Source organism: Danio rerio, chromosome 21, assembly GCF_052040795.2.
Source record: "Danio rerio strain M-AB ecotype USA chromosome 21, GRCz13ab, whole genome shotgun sequence".
In the NCBI taxonomy this organism is placed as follows: Eukaryota; Metazoa; Chordata; class Actinopteri; order Cypriniformes; family Danionidae; genus Danio; species Danio rerio.
Window position 1 is genome coordinate 45,401,272 of NC_141041.1, and position 20,980 is coordinate 45,422,251.

The 20,980-nt window shown below is 39.1% G+C and overlaps 1 protein-coding gene across 3 annotated transcripts in view; it reads right to left on the bottom strand.

Annotated features, from left to right (window-relative positions):
- The window catches only part of taok1b (TAO kinase 1b), a 51,196-nt gene that overhangs the window by 5,047 nt on the left and 25,169 nt on the right, over positions 1-20,980 (bottom strand). For all 3 annotated transcript variants that reach the window (XR_015520704.1, XR_015520705.1, XM_087301901.1), the window contains exons 10-19: positions 20,378-20,459; positions 20,092-20,259; positions 18,436-18,636; positions 18,203-18,340; positions 12,533-12,769; positions 11,867-11,995; positions 8,134-8,337; positions 5,133-5,372; positions 4,818-5,030; positions 814-996 (exon numbers count right to left, since the gene is read on the bottom strand). Coding sequence is in view for 1 of the 3 variants with exons in the window: in XM_087301901.1 (XP_087158027.1) it covers positions 814-996; positions 4,818-5,030; positions 5,133-5,372; positions 8,134-8,337; positions 11,867-11,995; positions 12,533-12,769; positions 18,203-18,340; positions 18,436-18,636; positions 20,092-20,259; positions 20,378-20,459 (1,795 nt within the window). In the remaining 2 variants the exon portion in view is untranslated. The remainder of the gene's footprint in view (positions 1-813; positions 997-4,817; positions 5,031-5,132; positions 5,373-8,133; positions 8,338-11,866; positions 11,996-12,532; positions 12,770-18,202; positions 18,341-18,435; positions 18,637-20,091; positions 20,260-20,377; positions 20,460-20,980) is intronic.

A 20,980-nucleotide genomic window follows, 5' to 3' on the forward strand; every position in this document is an offset into this window, starting at 1 on the left:
ACTGCAGGGTGTGTGAACATTTCATTTTAAGCATTCAGTGTCTGCAGTTTAAATAACTATGTTTAGTTGTTTTGCTGAAATCATTGCTGCTATCAATGCATTGCTTACAGTTGAATGTCGTTAACAATTAATTTTGTCATGCAAATGGGCGGTCAATAGCTACGTTTCCATTCAAAGATGCAAAACTGTAATATTGCATAAAACATTTCCATTCCACGGAGCCAAACTGAACGAAATAGTCACTTCCTGATTAACTGGTGCCAAATATCAAAAAGAAAAATCGAATTTGCAATTGCTTTCTTATATAATAAATTACTTAAAACAGAAGTGCTCAACCCCGTTCCTGGAGAACTACCTTTCTGCAGACTTTAGCTCCAGCTCTGATCTAATGCCACTAAACCAACTGAGCAGAATCTGAAGGAGAATTAATCTGAAGATTAATTAACTGTGACGAATTAAAGTGCAGTTAATCAGTTAATAGTGAAATCAGCTAATCGTTGCATCCCTATTAATGATTACAGTGCATTGTACAAGGCTTTTTCAACAAAACATATCCAAAAGTTTTCGGCTGTCCGCACCACACACTTATGTTGACTCACACTCTGCGCACAACACCTCATGGCTATAGCGGCCGTTTTTTCGACTGAACTAAAATGATTTGTGATGTCTTGGTCACACTATTTGGAGGGCCAGAACAAATAGCCTCGGGGGCCGGGTTTGGCCCGCGGGCTGCCAATTGAATAGCCCTGCTGTAGGGTGTCAAAATTCTAGCTCTGCAGTGGTAGTTAGTAGCTGCTTATGTTTGTATGGTACCTTCTGTTCGAGAAGAGCTCTCCTCAGTGAAACCCTCTGCTCCAGCTCTTTCCTCTCCCGTTCATGCTGCGCATCAGTCTGCATCTTGATCTTGCTCTGATAGGCGTTCAGCAACTCCAGCTCCTGCTGCAGCTGCATTTTTAGCACCTGACATTCAGCCTCCTGTGCCTCGTCCAGACGCAGCTGAGGAGCATGATGGGAGGTGGAATTAGATTTAAACATGCAGTCTGTAATTTTGCTGCTTTGTCGCCATCGCAGTAATGTGCGGAATGATCATCTTTATACAGGTTGTGCATCTGCGCAGCTTCTCGACACAAATTAGGGCTGTCATGATAACTGCAATATTACAATACCCTATTATTGACAAACCAACTGCAGAAGAAACATGGGCTGTCTGAAATACTTGATTCTGATTACAAATTTAAAGCTATGTTTTTTCCCTAATAACAACGGCTGAAACTAGTAACTAGGGCCAGACAGAATCTGCAGACATTTGTTTCTATTTCTGCGGAGGATTTTCTAAACAAAATCTGTGGATTTATGCAGAATTATTTTGGGAGTATTGTAACTAAAATCTTAATATATGAAATAAAACATAACAGCTTTTAAACTTTCATTTAATGTTTACAACGCCTATTCATCTAGATCCACTTATTTGATAAATAAAGCAAGTCTATCTTATTATACAGTTGAAGTCAGAATTATTGGCGCCTGACTTATTAGCGCCCCTGTTTATTTTTTTCCCAAATTTCTGTTTAATGGAGGGAAGATTGTTTCAGCACATTTCTAAGCATAATAGTTTTAGAAAGCTATTTCTAATAACTGATTTATTTTATCTTTGCCATGATGACAGTAAATAATATTTTACTTGATATTTTTCAAGACACTTCTGTACAGCTTAAAGTGACATTTAAAGGCTTAACTAGGTTAATAAGGTGAATTAGGCAGGTTAGGGTAATTAGGCAAGTTATTGTATAAAGATGGTTTGTTCTGTAGACTATCGGAAAAAAAAAGTAGCTTAAAGGGGCTAATAATTTTGTCCCAAAATTGTTTTTTAAAAAATTTAAAACTGCTTTTATTCTAGCCGAAATAAAACAAATAAGACTTTCTCCAGAAGAAAAAATATTATCAGACATACCGTGAAATTTTCCTTGCTCTGTTAAACATAATTTGGGAAATATTAAAAAAGGAAAAAACAACATCAAAAGGGGGCTAATAATTCTGACTTCAACTGTATATCTATCTACTAAAAGACAGAAAATATTACTGTACAAACTATATAGTAAATAAATCAAATGAACACTTTCATATCAGTTAATAATATTACTGAAATATATTTAAAAACCGAATATATTTATAAATATATAATATAATAAAAATAAATTTACACACAATTATACAAGTAAATAAATAGACTCAATGATGGGCTAAAAATCTGCGTAAATCTGTGGATTTCTACGTGTGCAAATTCTGTGTCTACTCGTAACACAGGCTCATCTGGGTACTTTAAATTATCTTGACTGTCAAGAAATATGTTCACAATTATATGTATATGCTTTTCTGTCTCGCTGCTGTTTTTGATTGTTTGGCTCCATCTTGTGGCTGAATAGTACACAGGTTAGCGAATGCTCCATTCAGCCATTTTCATTTCTGTCAGCTTTGAATTTAATAAAAGGATTCATAAACTATTATGGCTCAGAACAATGTTTTGTCTAATTTTAAATTTTGTGGCAAGCAGGATAAAGTACATGCAGATGGTTGCATAAAAGCGTTATTCTGCCATGGATGTACTTTATGCAAGGGAAATTTCCTCACCTCGACAGCCTTATCTGAGATGGTGCTATTGACATACTAGTCATTACTTTTAATGATTCTACTAGAGGGCACCTATGATGAAAATTTACTTTTGTAAGCAGTTTGGACAGAACTGTGTGTAGGCATTCCAACAAGTCTCTTTTTCCAATTTCCTGACGTTAAAATACGGCACAAATCCCTGTGATTTTAAAGCCCACCGCACCCAGACGTAGGAGTGCCGTTTTCCCAACCCACCGTATTGATTAAAAGACACCGTTGTACTATAATAACATGTATACACGTCGACAGAACATTTTTGTTTTGAAAATAAACTGGGATTCAAATATGTTACAACTCTCTGTGATCTTATTAGTCTAATAAGTTTAAAACTTTTTTTTTAAAACAGAGCAGGTTTGTAAAAAAATAAATAAATATATATATATATATGTGTGTGTGTGTGTGTGTGTGTGTGTGTGTGTGCGTGTGTGCGTGTGTGTCTGTACTGCATACAGCATTTGTGTGTGACTCATCATTTCAGAAAGGCTTGGTACTTACTTGGTATTTTGGACTAATGTGCAGTGTTGTGTGTGTTGTGCTGTATGAGTCTGTCTCTGTGCTATTTATCTGTCGTAAAGCATGATGAGACACAGACACACAGTGTGGGAACGGTGGGCTGGGAGAAGCAATTCTGGAGGCTACAATGAATGATCTGATGGGTGTTTTGAGCTGAAACTTTACAGACACATTCTGGAGACACCAAATGCTTATCTTAGATCTTGTAAAAGGGGTAAAATAGGTGCTCTTTAAGGCCCAATACCAATTCTATTTTTGTACCCCTACTCCTTCCCCTTGGCCCTTACAACCGAGGGTTAAAGGGAAGGGCTTCAAAATTTACTCCTAAGAAATGGAACAGCACTACAGCACATGCACACGTCATCACATGTCATCACGATCTCTTGCTTCATATGAGATCAGACGATGGCGACTGCTGTAGTTATTCCATTTGTGTTATTTTTTGGTATTTATCTTCAGGAAATCACTGAAGGCATATGTCAGGTTATCATAACAATCTAATGTGGCAATAAGATCGTAACTGTACTGTGCATTTAACACAGTGGCCATATTCATCAATGTAAACACACAAAAACAGCATTAACATTATAGCAGACACTGTAAAGAGCTCATTGACAGCCACTAGACTTTTCTGACAGGGTGTTCCAGTGTCATCGAGTGACCGAATGTTGTGGGACTGCTGAACAGCAGTTATGATTATGGATTATAGATCGCGAAATTTAGCTGCTTTTATTTTAGCATTTTTTTTTTTAAAAGCATGATGGTAAAACATGAACGCGGTTATGAATATATTAAAACATGTGTTTGTTTGTTGTAAAAATTTGTATTAAGGACAAAAAAAATACTGATTTGTGGATCTCCTTACTTCCGGGTGCTGCTGTTAATGGGGTATTCTGGGAATTTTTTATTACCCATTGGATTCGAGTGTGGTCCTGAAAAGTCTTCGTTTGAAGGGGTGTATACCCCTTGCCCTTAGCCCTATGCCTTCAAGCTAAAGAGAATTGAGACAGCACTACCCCTTCACGGGCATGCGTAGGCCCACACGGAATCTGCAGGCGCAGAATTACGCAGATTTTTCGCAGATTTTCCGCAGAATTCTGCAGATTTTTAGCCCATTATTAATTCTATTTATTTACTTGAGAAAATGTGTAAATCTGAATTTATTCAGTTTTTTTCAGTAATTTATTACTTTTTATTTAATATATTAAGGCCTTAGTTATGATACTCTGCTGGATACTCCCAAAATAATTCCGCAGAAATCCGCAGATTTTTAACAAAAGTCTGCAAAAAACGTCCGCAGATTCTGTCTGGCCCGCATGCGCAAAACGAGGGGTAGGGGTAAGGGGTAGAATTGGAGTTGGGCCTAAATGATATTTTTTTATATTAATAGCCTTTTATTAACAATAAAGTGGTGGTTCTACACCCTGGGCACTTCTGTTCTCTCTCAAAAATAGACTTTGCATAATTTGTAAGAAAAAATAAATGACAGTTTCTTTAAAACATGTGCACAAAGGAGCTGCTAACCACATCGCAGTTATAAAAACTATTTCTTTCCCCTCATGTATTAAAGCGAATGCAGTGAGTAAACTGTGACGGCTTCAAACTCTTTTGATTGGAAGAGATGAAAGGTCACTCACAGCTTGAGTAGAGAGCATGTCATTGATGGAATGGTCATACTGCTCAGCAAGGATGGCTAATTTGCGCGTCTGCTCCTCCTTCAGCCTCTTCAGCACAGCCTTGTGGTCAGACTTGGGTGTAGTTTCCAGCAGGTGGTTGCGCAGAGCTTTATACTGCCTTGTCTGGATCTTACACGTGTCCTGGAACTGCTTCTTGATCTGCAGCTCTTTAGACTGGCCAAGGAGGAGGAAAGGCTTACTGACACAACCAAAATAGCTTGTATGTGCTTGCTAGTGTGCACTATAAAAGCAAGCAGAGACTTATAGGAAACGCACCTTAAGGCTCTTGGGCTGCTGCCGAACCTCCATGACGTGTTTGCGGCGTAGCTCTCGCTCTCTGCGCTTGTTGTACTCCAGCTGGTTGGTGAGCTCAGTCTGATGCTGTAAGCGGATCAGTTCGGTGCGCATCTTATGGATGGTGCCCAGTTGCCTGACCTCCAGCTCCTGCATGGACTCATGATGGCGCAGCAGCATGGCGTGCTCCAGATCCTTCTGTGTCTGCCGCTTGTTTATCTCCTGGAACAAGAAGATCTGTGTCAGTCTTTTTCTTTTTTTTAAATAAAATTCCAAAACACAAATCTAAAATAAATAGAAAGTTTTGTGATGAAACTTTATTGGGTGTGCTGGCTGATGGGTCTGATTTAATATGCTTCCAACTACATGGAGCATTTGATTGGTTGCTGTCGCCCCAGCAGCCAATGAGCTTGCTCCTCAACATTTAATTAGCTCAGTGATGTTTGCGTTAGCAATCTGCAACACATTAGTGGTGTTAAAATCAGATGTGACGTTAAACAGAGGTCCTGACCCTCTGTGGTCATTAAAAATCATGGCACTTCTCGTAAAGAGTAGCGGTGTAACCCTGGTGTACTGGACAAATTCTCTCCATCTGCCCTCACCCATTATGGCATCTCGATCATCCCAATCTACCAAACTGGCTTCATCATGGTTTCTCCACTGCCTCTATAGCTGATGTGTAGTGAGTTTAGAGCTGGGCGATTAATCAAAAAGTAATCGAAATCAACATTCAGAACCTATAAATTAGTTACATTTTTTCCAATTACTTTCCCTACCGGGTGTGGAGTCACGTGACCAGCACTTTTAATTTTAACTTCTGCGTCGAATTGCGTCGCATACCCACGCATCTCTCCAAAAATATAACTACGCGCCACACGTTTGCACTGTGAAGAGAATTGGAAGCTGCACCAGAGATGCCTTGAGATGGCATATTTTACATTACAATGAAATTATTATTTGCATTTAATTATCTGTTTACAGAAGATGCAAGAAATGCACTGTTTAAACTATTATTTGCAGGATATACTAGAGTTATTTTATTTAGAGGAGATACTGCTTATTTTCTACTTTTATTATGAAAAACATTGAAAATATTTAATTTTGTTTTCAAAAGTGCAAGTTATTTATTTTCACTCTTTCATAAGAAAAAGGAGACTCCGTAAAATTCTTTTACGTAATGTGTGTTCAAATTTCAGCTGTTCAACGTAGATGTGCAATAAATATTCATAGATAGTAGATAGTGTGTGTTTCCTTTAATTATTTTAAAATCGAATAATGCACCTTCCTTCAAAAATCTCACTTGTAAAATGTGCTTATTTACTGTACAAAACCTGTCAGAGAACTATGAAACTATGAAAAAAAAAAAACTTAAATAAATGAATCGTTTTCAAATCGTATCTGAGTGAAAATGTTCAATTAATTGAGATTTTGATTTTAGGCCAAATCCCCCAGCCCTAAATGAGCGCGCTGGCGTCGTTGTCCTGCCATTGCATCATCCAAGTGGATGCTGCCAAGTGGATCCACATCTAAGTGGATGATTGTAAAGCACTTTGAGTGCATGGCCATACACAATAAAAGTACTATATATATATATATATATATATATATATATATATATATATATATATATATATATATAAACTAAACAAACAAACATTACATTAGATTACATAAAAATGATAACAATAAAATATTAATGATAAAAAATACAATTATATAACTAAATGACTTGTACAACTGCAAATGACAAAATGGTAAATAATTCATAACATTAATAATAAAAACTTCAATTAATTTGAATCATGAGTAAACACTGGAAGGAGGGGAAATATTATAAGCAACTATTTCATTTGGCAAAACAAAACACAGTGTTATTATTACTCAATTCTGACAAACAATCAGTTTTATTTCAAGTTGTTCACAATATATACGAGTGTTTCAATCAATAGCTTAACTGCTTTATGCCAATATTAATATGATTAACTTACTTTGCATCAGCAATAATTATTTCAGCTCCAAGGTAAAATCCAGTCTATGAAATATTTGACATTATTTTGTGAACCCCTTTATTCCTGCTTGACTTATAAATGATAAGTTGGTCATTATCATTATCTTGTAAAATGCATGTTAAAGTGAAACTAATAGCAATTGTTTTAATAATGTTAAATATTAAGCATATTGATGATGATAATATACTCCCTGCTGTAATACATCTGCAAAAGAGAGTTTCTAAAAATAAGGAGACAGTCCTTAGGTACATAAATACGAGCGCTTGCATTCACCACATGTAAAGCCAGCCGCTATCTTGCTGTCTGTGTGAACAAAGAAAGCTGACTTCTGTCTTCTCAAGACTTATATGAATGAGCCTTTAGCACCAGCAGAGTCTTACCTCTGTAGTTAGAGATTGTTTCTGGACACGGGACTCAAAATGTTCCATTCAATACGGTGAATGAAAGGCAGAGCAATCTTTTTACCTCATGCAGAGAATGTCCGCACAACTGTATTTGAATTGTACCCAATATTGGCAATTAAAATAAAAGTTTACAGATATTTGTTTCAAAAAAAGCTCACGACTTTTCCAAAGTATATTTGTTCTTAGTACAAGAAGCGATCAACTGTGCTATATTAAATGCTCCTCCGCTTTCATGACAAGTCATGCTTGTCTTTCAACAGCACTCGTTCCACTTTGGCGGCTTTTACTCTGCTTCATACTACCATTGTAAGTTTTGAATACTTCAGCTCATCCATGAACTTGAAGTGTCCAATATGATGTAATGAAAACCACAACTACCATGATTCCACATCATCAAAATATGCCTTTGTTAGTTGTGAATACGAGCTCTTTAGTGGTAAAAATTACACACTGTTCTTTTAATTATCTGACCGTGCTCCTCAAAACGTTTATTTAAATGCTTAAATTTCGCAAAATATATAAGGTGTATTTTCAATTTCAATTTGTATGTCACGTAGAAAGCACCATTACCTCCCGCAGTGTGTCTTGCTCTACGTTGTGTTTTGCGGTGAGGATTCTGCGTTTAAAGCGGCGAGACTCGAGGTCCAGGTACTGGCGCTGTCGGCGGAGCAGGTTCGCTTCCTCCTCTGCCTGGTAGTTCTGAAAGTTCTCCTTCTGCTTCGACAGCAACTCCTGCTTCTCCTTCTTCGGGGTGGACTGCTTCTCATTCAGCTCCTAAACAGTATAGGAAGCATCAATATAAATTTTATTATGCCTTAAAAAAACAATCTTGACTACAAATTGGTGAATCCTAGAGGTTTGAAGCATAGTATCCACAACACTTTGATTATTGCCATTTTAGTGTCCTCTGTAAATCACGATAAAAACGGATACTGTATTACCTTTAATGGTTGATACTTGAAAACCACTTTCATCTTTGATCCATATTCATATAAATGCAATGGGGAAATCACAGGCCACTTTATTAGATACACCTGCTCGTTAAAGGGCCATGAAACCCCCTCGTTTCAGCAGGGTGTTTTCACACCTCTACTTTCGAAAAAGTCAGAAAAGTAGGCGTCTCCAGCTCTGTTTAGGGGGGAGTGTCGGAGGAACTAAAGTGGGATAGTGTGGGAGTGTCTATTTGTGCACGCGCGAGTTTCAGAGTCAAAATACACACCCACACAGACAGGAGAAAGCGATGGTGTTTAACCTACATGGACATCTGTAGTCGAATTATTTGCTGAATTAATAAATGTTGGACTTTAACTGCAGTTTGGCTCTTTCATTCAGGGAATTCATTCATGCCCCTCGCGACAAACGAGGTATTTGATTCGAGGATCTGCTCTAAGCGTGTATTTTTCATGCAATGTTTGATACCGCACGGCGAATGAGAGAAAAAAAAACTCCGCATTTCCCGGAAACTTAGATGCACACGGCAGGTAGCGTCAGAAAGCCACGTGTGTTATTCCGGTCACTAAATGCGGTGCTAACATTTCTGCACTCAGTGCAATAGTTAACTTAATTCGATACGAGCAAACTGATTAAACAAAGAGCACTGGTCGCTCACTTACCAAATCTGTAGAGACAGGACAATCACCAGCAACTAGAGCCGCGTCTTTATGGAGAGAATACTACAAGCAAATCCAGATTTCAGATTTCAGATGAGAACAGCTTTCAGGTAAACAATAATCCTCCTTAGACACGTAAGTTATTGTTGTCGAGCGTCGCGTACACTGTTAATCCACACGTGATCCAGATAAGCTCTCACAGAGAGAAAATGAAAACGAAACTTAACGGCAGCAAACTATAAAAGCAACACTTCACGCTTGTTTTGCCAACACAACGTGGCGTCTTTGTGGTGTAAACACGGTGACACAAATGAATATTAATGAAGTTGCACAATAGAGCGCGCTGATTGGTTTGAACCAAGCCTTACTCATGCATTAATGTATCACACTGTAAGACGTAATAAGGCACACTCTGGCACAGACGCCCAGTCTGCACGCTGGAATACAACGCTATTATGTCATGACCGTGACGCAGCTTCAAAAATTCGTTTCAAACAGGAAGTACGAATTTGCTTGAAATAATGCAAAAACAACCAATTTACACTTTTTAGTGAAATATAGGTGTCCTAATAGTGTTTTTAGCAGTGTGGGACACATATACGACTGTCAAAAGCTCAAAAAATGTGTTTTGGTGTTTCGTGACCCTTTAACGCAAATCTCTAATCAGCCAATCACATGGCAGCAGCTCAATGGATTTAGGCATGTAGACATGATCAAGACGATCTGCTGCAGTTCAAGCAAGACAGACTGGTCTGAGTATTTCAGAAACTGCTGATCTACTGTGATTTTCATGCACAACCATCTCTAGGGTTTACAGAGAATGGTCCGAAAAAGAGAAAGTATCCAGAGAGCGACAGTTCTCTGGGCGCCTTGTAGATGCCAGAGGTCGGAGGAGAATGGCCAGACTTGTCTGAACTGATAGAAACGCAACTGTAACTCAAATAACCACTCGTTACAACCGAGGTACGCAGAAGAGCATCTCTGAATGCACAACATGCCAACCTTGAGGCAGATGGGCTACAGCAGCAGAAGACCACACCGGGTGCCGCTCCTGTCAGCTAAGAACAGGAAACTGAGGCTACAAATTACACAGGCTCACCAAAACTGGACAATAGAAGATTGGAAAAATGTTGCCTGGTGTGGTGAGTCTTGATTTCTGCTGCAACTTTCAGATGGTAGGGTTAGAATTTGGCGTCAACAACATGAAAGCATGGATCCATCCTGCTTTGTATCAACGGTTCAGGCTGGTGGTGTAATGGTGTGGGGGATTCATTTTATTGTACAAATTGAGCATTGTGTCAATGCCACAGCCTACCTGGGTATTGTTGCTAACCATGTCTATCCCTTGACCACAGTGTCCCCATCTCCTGACGGCTAATTCCAGCAGGATAACGCACCATGTCATAAAGCATGAATCATCTCAGACTGATTTCTTGAACATGACAATGAGTTCACTGTACTCAAATGGCCTCCACAGTCACCATTCCCAATCCAATAGAGCAGCTTTGGGATGTGGTGGAACAGGAGATTTGCATCATCGATGTGCAGCCAACAAATCTGCAGCAACTGCATGATGCTATCAAGTCAATATGGACCAAAATCCCTGAGGAGTATTTCTAGTCCCTTGTTGAATCTATACCACGAAAGATTGAGGCAGTTCTGAAGGCAAAAGGGGTCCAACCTGATACTAGTAAGGTATGCCTAATGAAGTGGCCAGTGAGTGTATATTGTTTATAATTATACATTTAATTCTAAATTCTACATTAATTATTCTTAAAATAAAAATGAAGCTTGATCGAGTGATCTAGTCTTATACTTCTGCTTGATGAATCTGTGATACGAGCTATATTGCCCATGCCCGTTTTCAATGTATCATTATGCTGCGTCAAGCGCGAGTGATTTACATGTTAAGTCAATGCAAACGCGTGAATAGACATTCTGCGGCGCGATACGCGCGAATGGCGCGGTGCGAATGACACAAATTGCGCGAATGGGGGGCGAATTGAGCGTTTTGCGCGTTTCTCTCGATTTTGAATATCTGAACTTCAGCGTACATTCGCACCGCGTTAACCAATCAGAAGCTTGCTCTTGTGGGGGCGTGATTGTGAGGTAGAACCTGTTGTCGGTGTTCCGAGGGAAATCCTCCAGCCTTCACAGACAACAGTTCATCAAACTGGGCTTGGCTCAGCCATAAGCACCGCTGAAAGTCTCCGTCATCCAGGTTCAGTTTCTGGAGGAGTTTATGAGCTCACAGAGCTGGATGCTCCTCTGAAAGAATGTAGTGGACTCAGACACGACCCTAAACGTATCTACGCTGTTTTTCAGTCTTCATAAAGCTCATTAACACTGTTATTTTCTTCATAAAATCCATGTTAGCGATTTAGTTATGAAGCTAAAGTCTTCGGGCAGACAGAAGCCCTGCCCATCACGCGAATCCCCGTCTGTTCTGAAGTGAATCTGACACGCGAATGAAGCGGAGTTTGACGCGCGTATGAAGCGAGTAAACTCAAATGTTCACGCGGCTATTTACGCGCGAATAGCGCGATTTATCCGCGCGTTCCGCGTCTGGTGTGAACACAGCATCATCTTCGTTCATGCAAAATGTTGACTGAGGCCAATCTATGATGAGTTGTGCCAAGTAACAAAAAGTTAAGTAATAAATAATTAAATAAGTTACATAATTGTGCCTTCACCTCTTTCAGTTGCTCCTTGCGTAGCTTGTACTCTCGTTTTTGTGACTCCAGGAAGCTGCTAAGCTCTTTCTTTTGTTGGGCTTGAATGTGCTGATGGAATTTCTTCTCATCGTTGGCAAATAACTTGGCCTTCAAGACAAAACATTCACAAAACAATGTCAGAAAATAAAACTGAAGATAAAGAAAACACCCGATTCTCAAGAATGCTACTTTATGACGTAACGGATTGCTCCATTTTGGAACTGAGAGGCATCACACTGAAAAATATGTTGCATGCAGAACTGTTGCAAACAATTTATTTGTGTTGAATTTAAACAAACAAATTAAGTTTAATAATGTTCAACTTAATTTGTTTGTTTAAATTCAGCCCAAATAAATTGTTTACAACCACTTAACGTAAAAAAATTGAATAACTCCAAGGAATCATCTTTGAATAATTTTTTTCAGTGCAGTAACTCAAAATGTGGTGTCACATACTTTTGTCCATGTTGTTAATAAGAGACATTACTTCTTTAAATACCAGTCTGAGTAACATAAGAGGAAGAGCGGGATTGTCAAACTCTGAGCAGTTTTCAGGTAAACGTTCCCGTCACCTTCCTCGTATTTGTGAAAGAAATACAGAACAAATGAAATGTAGATGGTGTTGAATGTCTCGTGTGCATTTACATCTTTATCTGTTGTCGCTTGGTTTTTCTTCATGAGTTTCTCCATCTCAGCTGCAAAGCTGTTCCTCTGGGCCTCCAGCTCTTTGTCCAGTTTCAGCCTGTGTTCGTCCATCTCCCCTTTCAGTTTGTTCTCCAAGGCCATGAGCTGCTTCTGGTGCTGCCGTCTCATGCGCTTGTAACCAGACATCTGCTCCCTCAGCTCTGAGTCCTGCTCGTGCTCCTGCATCTGTCGCGTCACCTGAAGGGAAAGGTGGCCATCAAAATCCATGTTGAACATTACAAGAAACCAACACTGGAAGCAAACGATACATTTACACTGTAGAGTTTACACTGGATTGGAGCAGTGCAATAGTTCTATATATTTCAGAATATTCCTGTTGCCATGACTTGCATTCTAAAGGCACTAATATAATGCAAATACATTGTTATAACATACTTTATACATTACAACATACTGTAAAACAAGCTGCATATTGGGATTGCTGTAAAGCAGAGTCGCTTAGAATTTGCATAGAGCATTTACCACATGGTCTTAATTTCAACCAAACATTCAATTATTTTGCTTGACATTCATATTAATTAATTTATTGTACGTGTGTTTTTGTGCTGTAATTAGTATGGGTTAGGCCTAAATCAACAGGACTATATGAATATGATACTAAGGGTGCTTTCACATCTGTAGTTCGCTTCATTTGGTCCGGACCAAGTGCAATTAATGATACATTGTTGCATCTTCTGCCATCTTTGGGTCGTTTTCACACCACACTGTTGCCTTTGGTCCGAACCAGTTGAAACGAACCAAAATGCAGTCATCTGACAAAATCCACATCTCTTATTGGCCAGATGTTGTTAAACATATTTCCTAAACTGCTTATCGATTGGTCAGAATTCACGTGCGGGAAAATGCCAGTGAACTCCCGCAGGTAAACAAAACCTTTTACTCTGGAGGGACGACTGCACTGGCTGATTGTATCCCTGCTTTAGACAAACTATACATTTCGAGAATGAAGCGCGGCTGGAAAACAGTGTTTAATGCATCGCTCGTCACTTCAAGAGGAGACGTGGATTAATTTAGCTAAACTGCAACATGGTCATCTTGCGGAAATATTATCAACGATCCATCAGGTAATGTTTTCCTCTCTCTCTCTCTGTTGGTAAAGCGCTGTCAACAAAAATTTTTCCTCCATATCCCATAATGCACAGCCCATCGGCCTATGGCAGCTGAATTAGTCCAAAACGCTCAGTACTTTTTGCGGTTGGACCTGTTTTAGTACGGATCATATTCTCACCATAAACGAACCGTTCCAGGGTTCGTTTGAAAGCGTATCGAGACCACCTCTTCAAGCAGGTCTCGTACGCTTATTTGGTGCGCACTCGAGTACGATTGCTGCATTCTCACCTGCCCAAACGAACCGCACCAAAAGTAGAAACGAACTCTATTGCGATTCAATCGAACTACATTAGGCAGGAGTGAAAGCACCCTAAGATCACCAGCAGATAATTATCACACACCAATTCGTAACTATTTGACTTAGTGGCTAATTTTATGAATATGTTTGACCTCATTCGCACAGTTTAGTATGACCTGCTCATTCCCTAATGATGGGTGGGTTTAGGGGTGGGGCTTGTGAGCATCTGGCATCTCTCTGAACACTGGGACTTCAGCGTCAACTCTTGACTGAAGGTGTGTCTGAAGTTGGGGCTGAAGCGATCGTCTTAGCAGCGTCAGCCAATGAAATTCAGTCAGCAATAAGCCAATGTCTAGCCGGTGTATTTGCATACAGCAATCTGATTGGCTGACGCCCAACTTCTGCAGCTAGCAATGCCTCTGAAGCGGCGCCGACAGACCCACAATGCAGTTCGGCAACGCCTGACATCACCCTTTCAGAGTGAATGGGAAGCGTTGATGCTGACAACCCGTGTGAATGGGCCGTAAAGGCCGGCACACACTGTATGATCTTTTTATAATCCTGAACGCTTGTAGCATGTCAGACTGCACGCACAATGCACCCATGTCACACTTTAAGATCTCAGCTGTCATAAAGTCAGACTAAATGACAATGAGGGGCGAAGCAGTGGCGCAGTAGGTAGTGCTGTCGCCTCACATCAAGAGCAAGAAGGTGGGTTTTCCTCCAGGTGCTCCGGTTTCCCCCACAGTCCAAAGACATGCTGTACAGGTGAACTGGGTAGGCTAAATTTTCCGTAGTGTATGAGTGTGTGTGTGGATGTTTCCCAGAGATGGGTTGCGGCTGGAAGGGCATCCGCTGCGTAAAAACTTGCTGGATAAGTTGGCGGTTCATTCCGCTGTGGCGACCCCGGATTAATATAGGGACTAAGCTGACAAGAAAATGAATGAATGAATAAATGACAATGAAGACGCGCCAGACATGAAAGAAAACGCCCGTGACACTTTCACTATACCACGTTCTGAAATGATTCCTCACAGCAAACGATAACAATCTGTAGCGGCAGTTTTGGACACGGCGTGTTTCAATAATAAAACCAGGAAGAAAAAAATAGTTGTTTGATTTGTCACATGAATCGCATCATCAAATTCGGAGCTCCTATTGGTTCTTGGATTGACGCTGATCGCAGCTGTTGTCACACTGCAGGAAAGAGTCTGAAATCTTTCGACACTGCCAGAACTTCATCAGAGGACAAATCTGATGGCAACGGGCACTAAACGGCTGTCTGTGAACATGTCAAACCACAATCAAAGACCACAGATTTTAGCCTAGGATTTCAGGAATCTTTTAGGATTTGCCAAACTTGTCTCAGATGACAGAATCGAGGCTGAAACCTCACAGTGTGAACCGGGCTTTACAGGTAAAAGGAGTCTTCGATGCTATATCATGCATATTAATGAAGTTGCATCTCGTTCACATCAGAGCACGCTGATTGGTTCAAACCAAGTCTCTCATGAATTATTGATCAGATATGCTGAAAACTCAATGACGTCACTTTGTATCAGCCGGTATACGCAGCCAATCTCCATGCAGTATTTACACAATGATCTCATCTGCGCAACGTTGCTTCAAAATCTTTTTGAAACCAAAAGAACAAATTTGCTCTAAACAATGCAAAAACAACCCATTTTCAGGTTTTAGTAAAATATGTGTCCTAATAGTGTTTTTAGCTACGTGGGACAGTATGACTCTCAACAAAAACGTTCTCATTCGTACAGCTTAGTATGATTTGCTCTTCCCCTAATGGCGGGTGGGTTTCAATTAAAATTTTTGTATGACTAAACTCACTAAACTGCCAAAATGCAAAACAGTTACGTTTCCTTGTGAGATCAGGCTGGATAATCTGTTCAAAAAAGCTGATTCACTTAGAAATGAAGCAATGCAGAAATGCTTGGCTTAATTTTTGTTGCTGAAAAAAGACTATATTTTTTAGCTTACCCCATAGGCAGATTATTTTAAAGGCAAAAACACACTTAATGTTGACAGTTTCTTAAAACAAGACCATACTTTTTGCTTGACTGGAAAAAGCTTCTTAATTTAAGAATTGTTGGATATTTTGATTAGTAAGACAAAAAAGTAAGAAAAGCATTTAGTGCAATGTACAGCTCAAGTCAGAATTATTAGCCCCCCTTTGAATTTTTTTTTCTCTTTTAAATATTTCCCAAATGTTGATTAACAGGGCAAACAAACTTTCAGAGTGTGTCATAATATTTTTTTCTTCCGGAGAAAGTCGTATTTGTTTTATTTCGGCTAGAATAAATACAGTTTTAATTTTTTTAAACACCATTTTAAGGTCAAAATTATTAGCCCCTCTAAGCTTATTTGTTTTTTCGATAGTCTACAGAACAAACCATCATTATACAATAACTTGTCTATTCACCCTAACCTGCCTAGTTAACCTAATTAACCTAGTTAAGCCTTTAAATGTCACTTTAAGCTGTATAAAAGTGTCTTGAAAAATATCTAGTCAAATATTATTTACAGGTAATAAGCATGAACTAAAACGTGAATTGAATAAAGGCACTTTTTCACCGCTTGGCTTACTTTTGTGTGCTTTTCCAATACATTTCATACCTAGAAGCATATCAGAGGTTCCAACCGAGCCGTACCATTAACAAAACGTGACATATACACACTGCTGATCACTGATTGTTCTGAGAGCAAAGTCACTAGTACAAGCATCCTTAAATTTGCGACACAAGACATCATATTTACAGTATTTTTTGATAGTCAGCAGCAGTAGAAAAGTGTTCTGATCGACTTCATCACATAATTAATAATATCAGCTTGCACATCATTAAAACAACACTTGCAATTTTATCGTAGACATAAATATTGCATAATCCCAATTATCTGTGTTTTGTTTTTGTCTCAACTATTCACAAATGTTAAACCTGTGCAACTTATAGGGCCCTATCATACACCCGGCGCAGTGTGGGCGCAAGGCGTGACGCAGTAGTCTTTTGGTAGTTTAAGCTTGGCTGAAGAGTCGTTTTGAGGCGTTGCGCTACGCTGTTTAAATAGCAAATGCATTAACGCTCATTTTTGCGCCCATAGGCGTTCTGGTCTAAAAAGGAAGGCGTTCTGAGGCGCACTGCTGGCGCGTCGCTATTTTGAGAAACTATAATAGATTTTTCATTAGACCAAAACTAACCCGGTCTAAACTCCGGCGCAGAGTTACGCCTCGCTTACACACTGCTTAATACACACAAGAGAGAAATAGGCAAATACCTTTACATATGACAAAATGTAAATATTAAGGATATATATAGGATATAATAAGAATAGATATAGGATATAAATATAAAGGATTAAAATATTACAAAACATATTATTTTCTAGCCTACATAAATATGAAAAATCACTGCTTTTATGTCTTCTTCATCTCGGGAGGCTTTTTCAGTTCATTCATAACAATTTGCTTTTGTATAATGTTATTATTATTAGCAGTATTATTTATTATATCCATATTTATATTTGTTTTATTAAAAACAAGCTTAGATTTGCCCACCTGACAGGTTTTAGACCATATGGGGCACAGCATGTGTTTTAGGATATAACTCAGGTTTTTGAGCACATTTTGTTATTATTGTTCATTTATTCGTTTGCTGGAAATTAGAACTGAATTTAGAAATAGTTTTGAAACGAATATTTGCTCTTAACAAACAAAAGTATTTATTTATAGACTAATTGATGTCTGTGCGTAAAGGTTTCCCTATCTAAGAGCGAATGTGAAAGTAGATCCATTATCTCTCATTCTCACGCAGTAGATGCTCTGTTTAACAGTTTTCTGTTAAAAAAAAACTGTTAACTGTTTGCTAGTGACATGCTCATTTTTTCCACTTAGACTTACTTTGCGTCCTGTAAATAGCGAATGCGCTCTTGGCGCGACGCAGCTGGGTCTTAAAGGGAAGAGGAGATGAGACTCTAATTGGTTTATTCTCAAAACACACCTATAACTCATTAAGAAAATAAACTCAACCCTTTTAGACCATGCGCCGCGGCGCAAGGCAGATTTTCCCGTCCTTAAATTAGCAAAAAACGTGTTCTGACACGCCCTGAAAGCGTTTGCGCCCTGCGTTTTGCACTCTGCGCATGGACCGTCAAAATAGAGCCCATAGTCTTAAATATATATATTTTCATTTGACGTCAGTTGTGAATACTACAGAGAAGCATTTTAGCACACATTTTTGGGACTGGCTCACCAGAGAGGCTGTGCGGATGGTGGCAAAGTGCTCACGGTTGCGAGAAGGCTTGTGTCGCTGAGGTTGTGTGGGCGCCACCTGAGCTTCTGGGGCAGAAGGACGTGTTTCAGGATCCTCTCTGTAAACTTTCTCTTCTTCCTAATGGACACAAAAGCAGGAAAACTTTAGGATGTCCATGACATTTTAGTAGAGCATCTTCGATTAAGGTTAAACAGGATGTGATGTGAACGCACAGGCTTTAGGTGTATGACCGAACTGTTAGACATGACTGTGTGGTCTTTCTCCAGATCAAGGTCACTCTTGTCATCAGCGGCGTCAGGAAGGCTGTTCACTGAGCTGCTCTGAGAGCTCGCGCTGATCGACATGCTGGGAATGGACTGATTACTGCCAACACTGCTCACTGTGCCTGTGCGACCAACCCCGTGCTCCGGCTCCTGAACACACACACACAGGCAAATACACACACTTAAAAATAACAGGCCAGCAGTAATCTTAGCAATATTACTATAAAATAAGTCACTTTTGGTCAAAATTAAAGAAAGAAAAAAACAAGCAGAGAGTGCTGAATAAGACTTAAAAAGACTTGATAATAAATACATGGCAATGGGGTATATGCACAGACTTTTCATTTCAGCCAGTCAGCCTCAGTCTTTCCATTATACAATTTCCACGTTAAAGGTCTGATTTTTTTTTTTAATCTGTGATCTTCACAGCCTGGTAGATATACGATAAAAAGTGGGTCTCAGACCAGACAAAAAGCACATTTGCACAAAGAGTCTTTTAATAAATTAGGTATGTTAACTGTTAGTAATAGTGTGTTTTTTAAAACTGGGAATGGTACGTAAAATGTTTAATAATGTGGTTCCTAGTTATTTGATGAACTATTTTCAAATGGTGAGGCAACAGCATTCTTACAGTACTATGGGTTGGGATTTTAACATTTGTTTATTTAAATTTAGAAGTTTAGTGGGGAAAAATATGTTTTTACAGTATATACACAAGTGCAATCATGTGGAACAAACTACCAAAATCAATGAAGGAAATAAAAGATTTAAGGTTGTTAAAAAAAGCTATCAAAAGATGGTTGTTTGATGAGGATAATTAGTTTGCATGGTGGACGAGGATGTTTTAATTTATATGTTAGTTGAGTGTGAATAGGGTTGCGGCTGGAAGGCCATTAGCTGTGTAGAACATGTGCTGGATAAGTTGACTGTTCGTACCGCTGTGGCGACTGTTTGTTTTATGCATTATTGGTATTTTGAAGCCATACATTGTTTTTATTTAACAGAGGGCCACAATGGAAATAAGCCCAGGGCTTTATTGTGTTTTTATCACACGGCGCGTCTTCTCCTGTGTGGGCGTCGAGGAGAGTTGAAATTAAGTCAACTTTATGGTATGAACTATGACGCGGTTCGGCGGCAAGCAATCACAATGAAGACGTCCACCACTTGAGAGGAGTTCAGAGATCACAGACCTGTGAACTTTGGTTCCGACTCCAGTTGTTTCCAAGAGTTTGATTATTGCGGTTGCCGGATTTTCAGTTATTGAAAATCGCGACGACGTGTGGCCCCCTAATCACCAGGGCCCCCCCCCCGCGGTGCGTGCCCTGCAGGCCCGTCCGCTACGCCACTGCCATTCACTTGTTACAAATCTATTAGAGTTTCTTTCTTCTGTTAAACATAAAAAACTTGTTTTTAAATGCTGGCACATTTTTCCTACTAGTGATGGAAAGTTGATGGGTGACAGCAACCACCATTCTTCAAAATATCTTCTTTGGTGTTCAACAGAAGTAAGGTCCTCAAAGTAAGAAAGATATTTTTCCATTTATCCCATTAAGCAATATATTATTAAGTCTGTTAATGTTCAAATACTCCAACTACAGATCTGACCTCCTCTCCTTCGTGGGTCTCGGTGGTCGGCCCATTGTGGGCCTCTTGAAAGAGGAGCTTCTTCATCTTGCGGTACTGCAGGTTGTCCAACTCTCGAACTGCATCTTTTGTCCGCAAAATTAGGTCCACCAGAACAGAGTGTGGTCTCTCTCGCAGGACGAAGGCATGCTATGGTTTTTTCCACAGAAAGCAGAAAACAAGGCAGTCAAACTAAGAATACAGTTGGATTATTATGACTAACAGACAAAAAGGCTGTTTGTGTGTCTTGATTGTTCAATGCAAACACCTGCAACAGATCCTTAGAGTGTGGTCTGTCTTTGGGAATCTTCTGAAGGCAAGAGTCAATAAAATTTCTAAAATAATCCGTCCTGAGAAAAAAAATAAAAGCAGGTTAATCGAATCATGAACCATGACTGTCCACTAGGGGTGTAACGATACACTCAGCTCACGATACAATTTGTATCACAATATAATGTTCACAATTCGATATGTATCACGATATTTGGAATAAAAATTAAAAATTAAACTGAAATGTAAATTTTATTTTTTTTAAAATGTATTACCAGGTAAATTATTTTTTATGTATTTTTTTTTGTTTGTTTCAACTTGTTAAACTGAACCTTCTTTAAGAAAATAAATGAAACAGGCCTGTCTCTGGAAAATAAAACAACAAAAAAACTTCTTATAAAATATTATTGAAATGACAGAGACAAAATTGAGGAATAATTTAATTAAAGGTGCAAAAAAATTGCTTTCTATTCAATTGAATTTAACAGTAAGAGCTTAAGGCTTTGCTTGGTCACTTGCGTTTTTTGTGTGTGCACAATGACTGTACAACCGAAATGTTGCCAGACGTCTGATGTAGAGAGGATAGGCCATCCTCTATTTC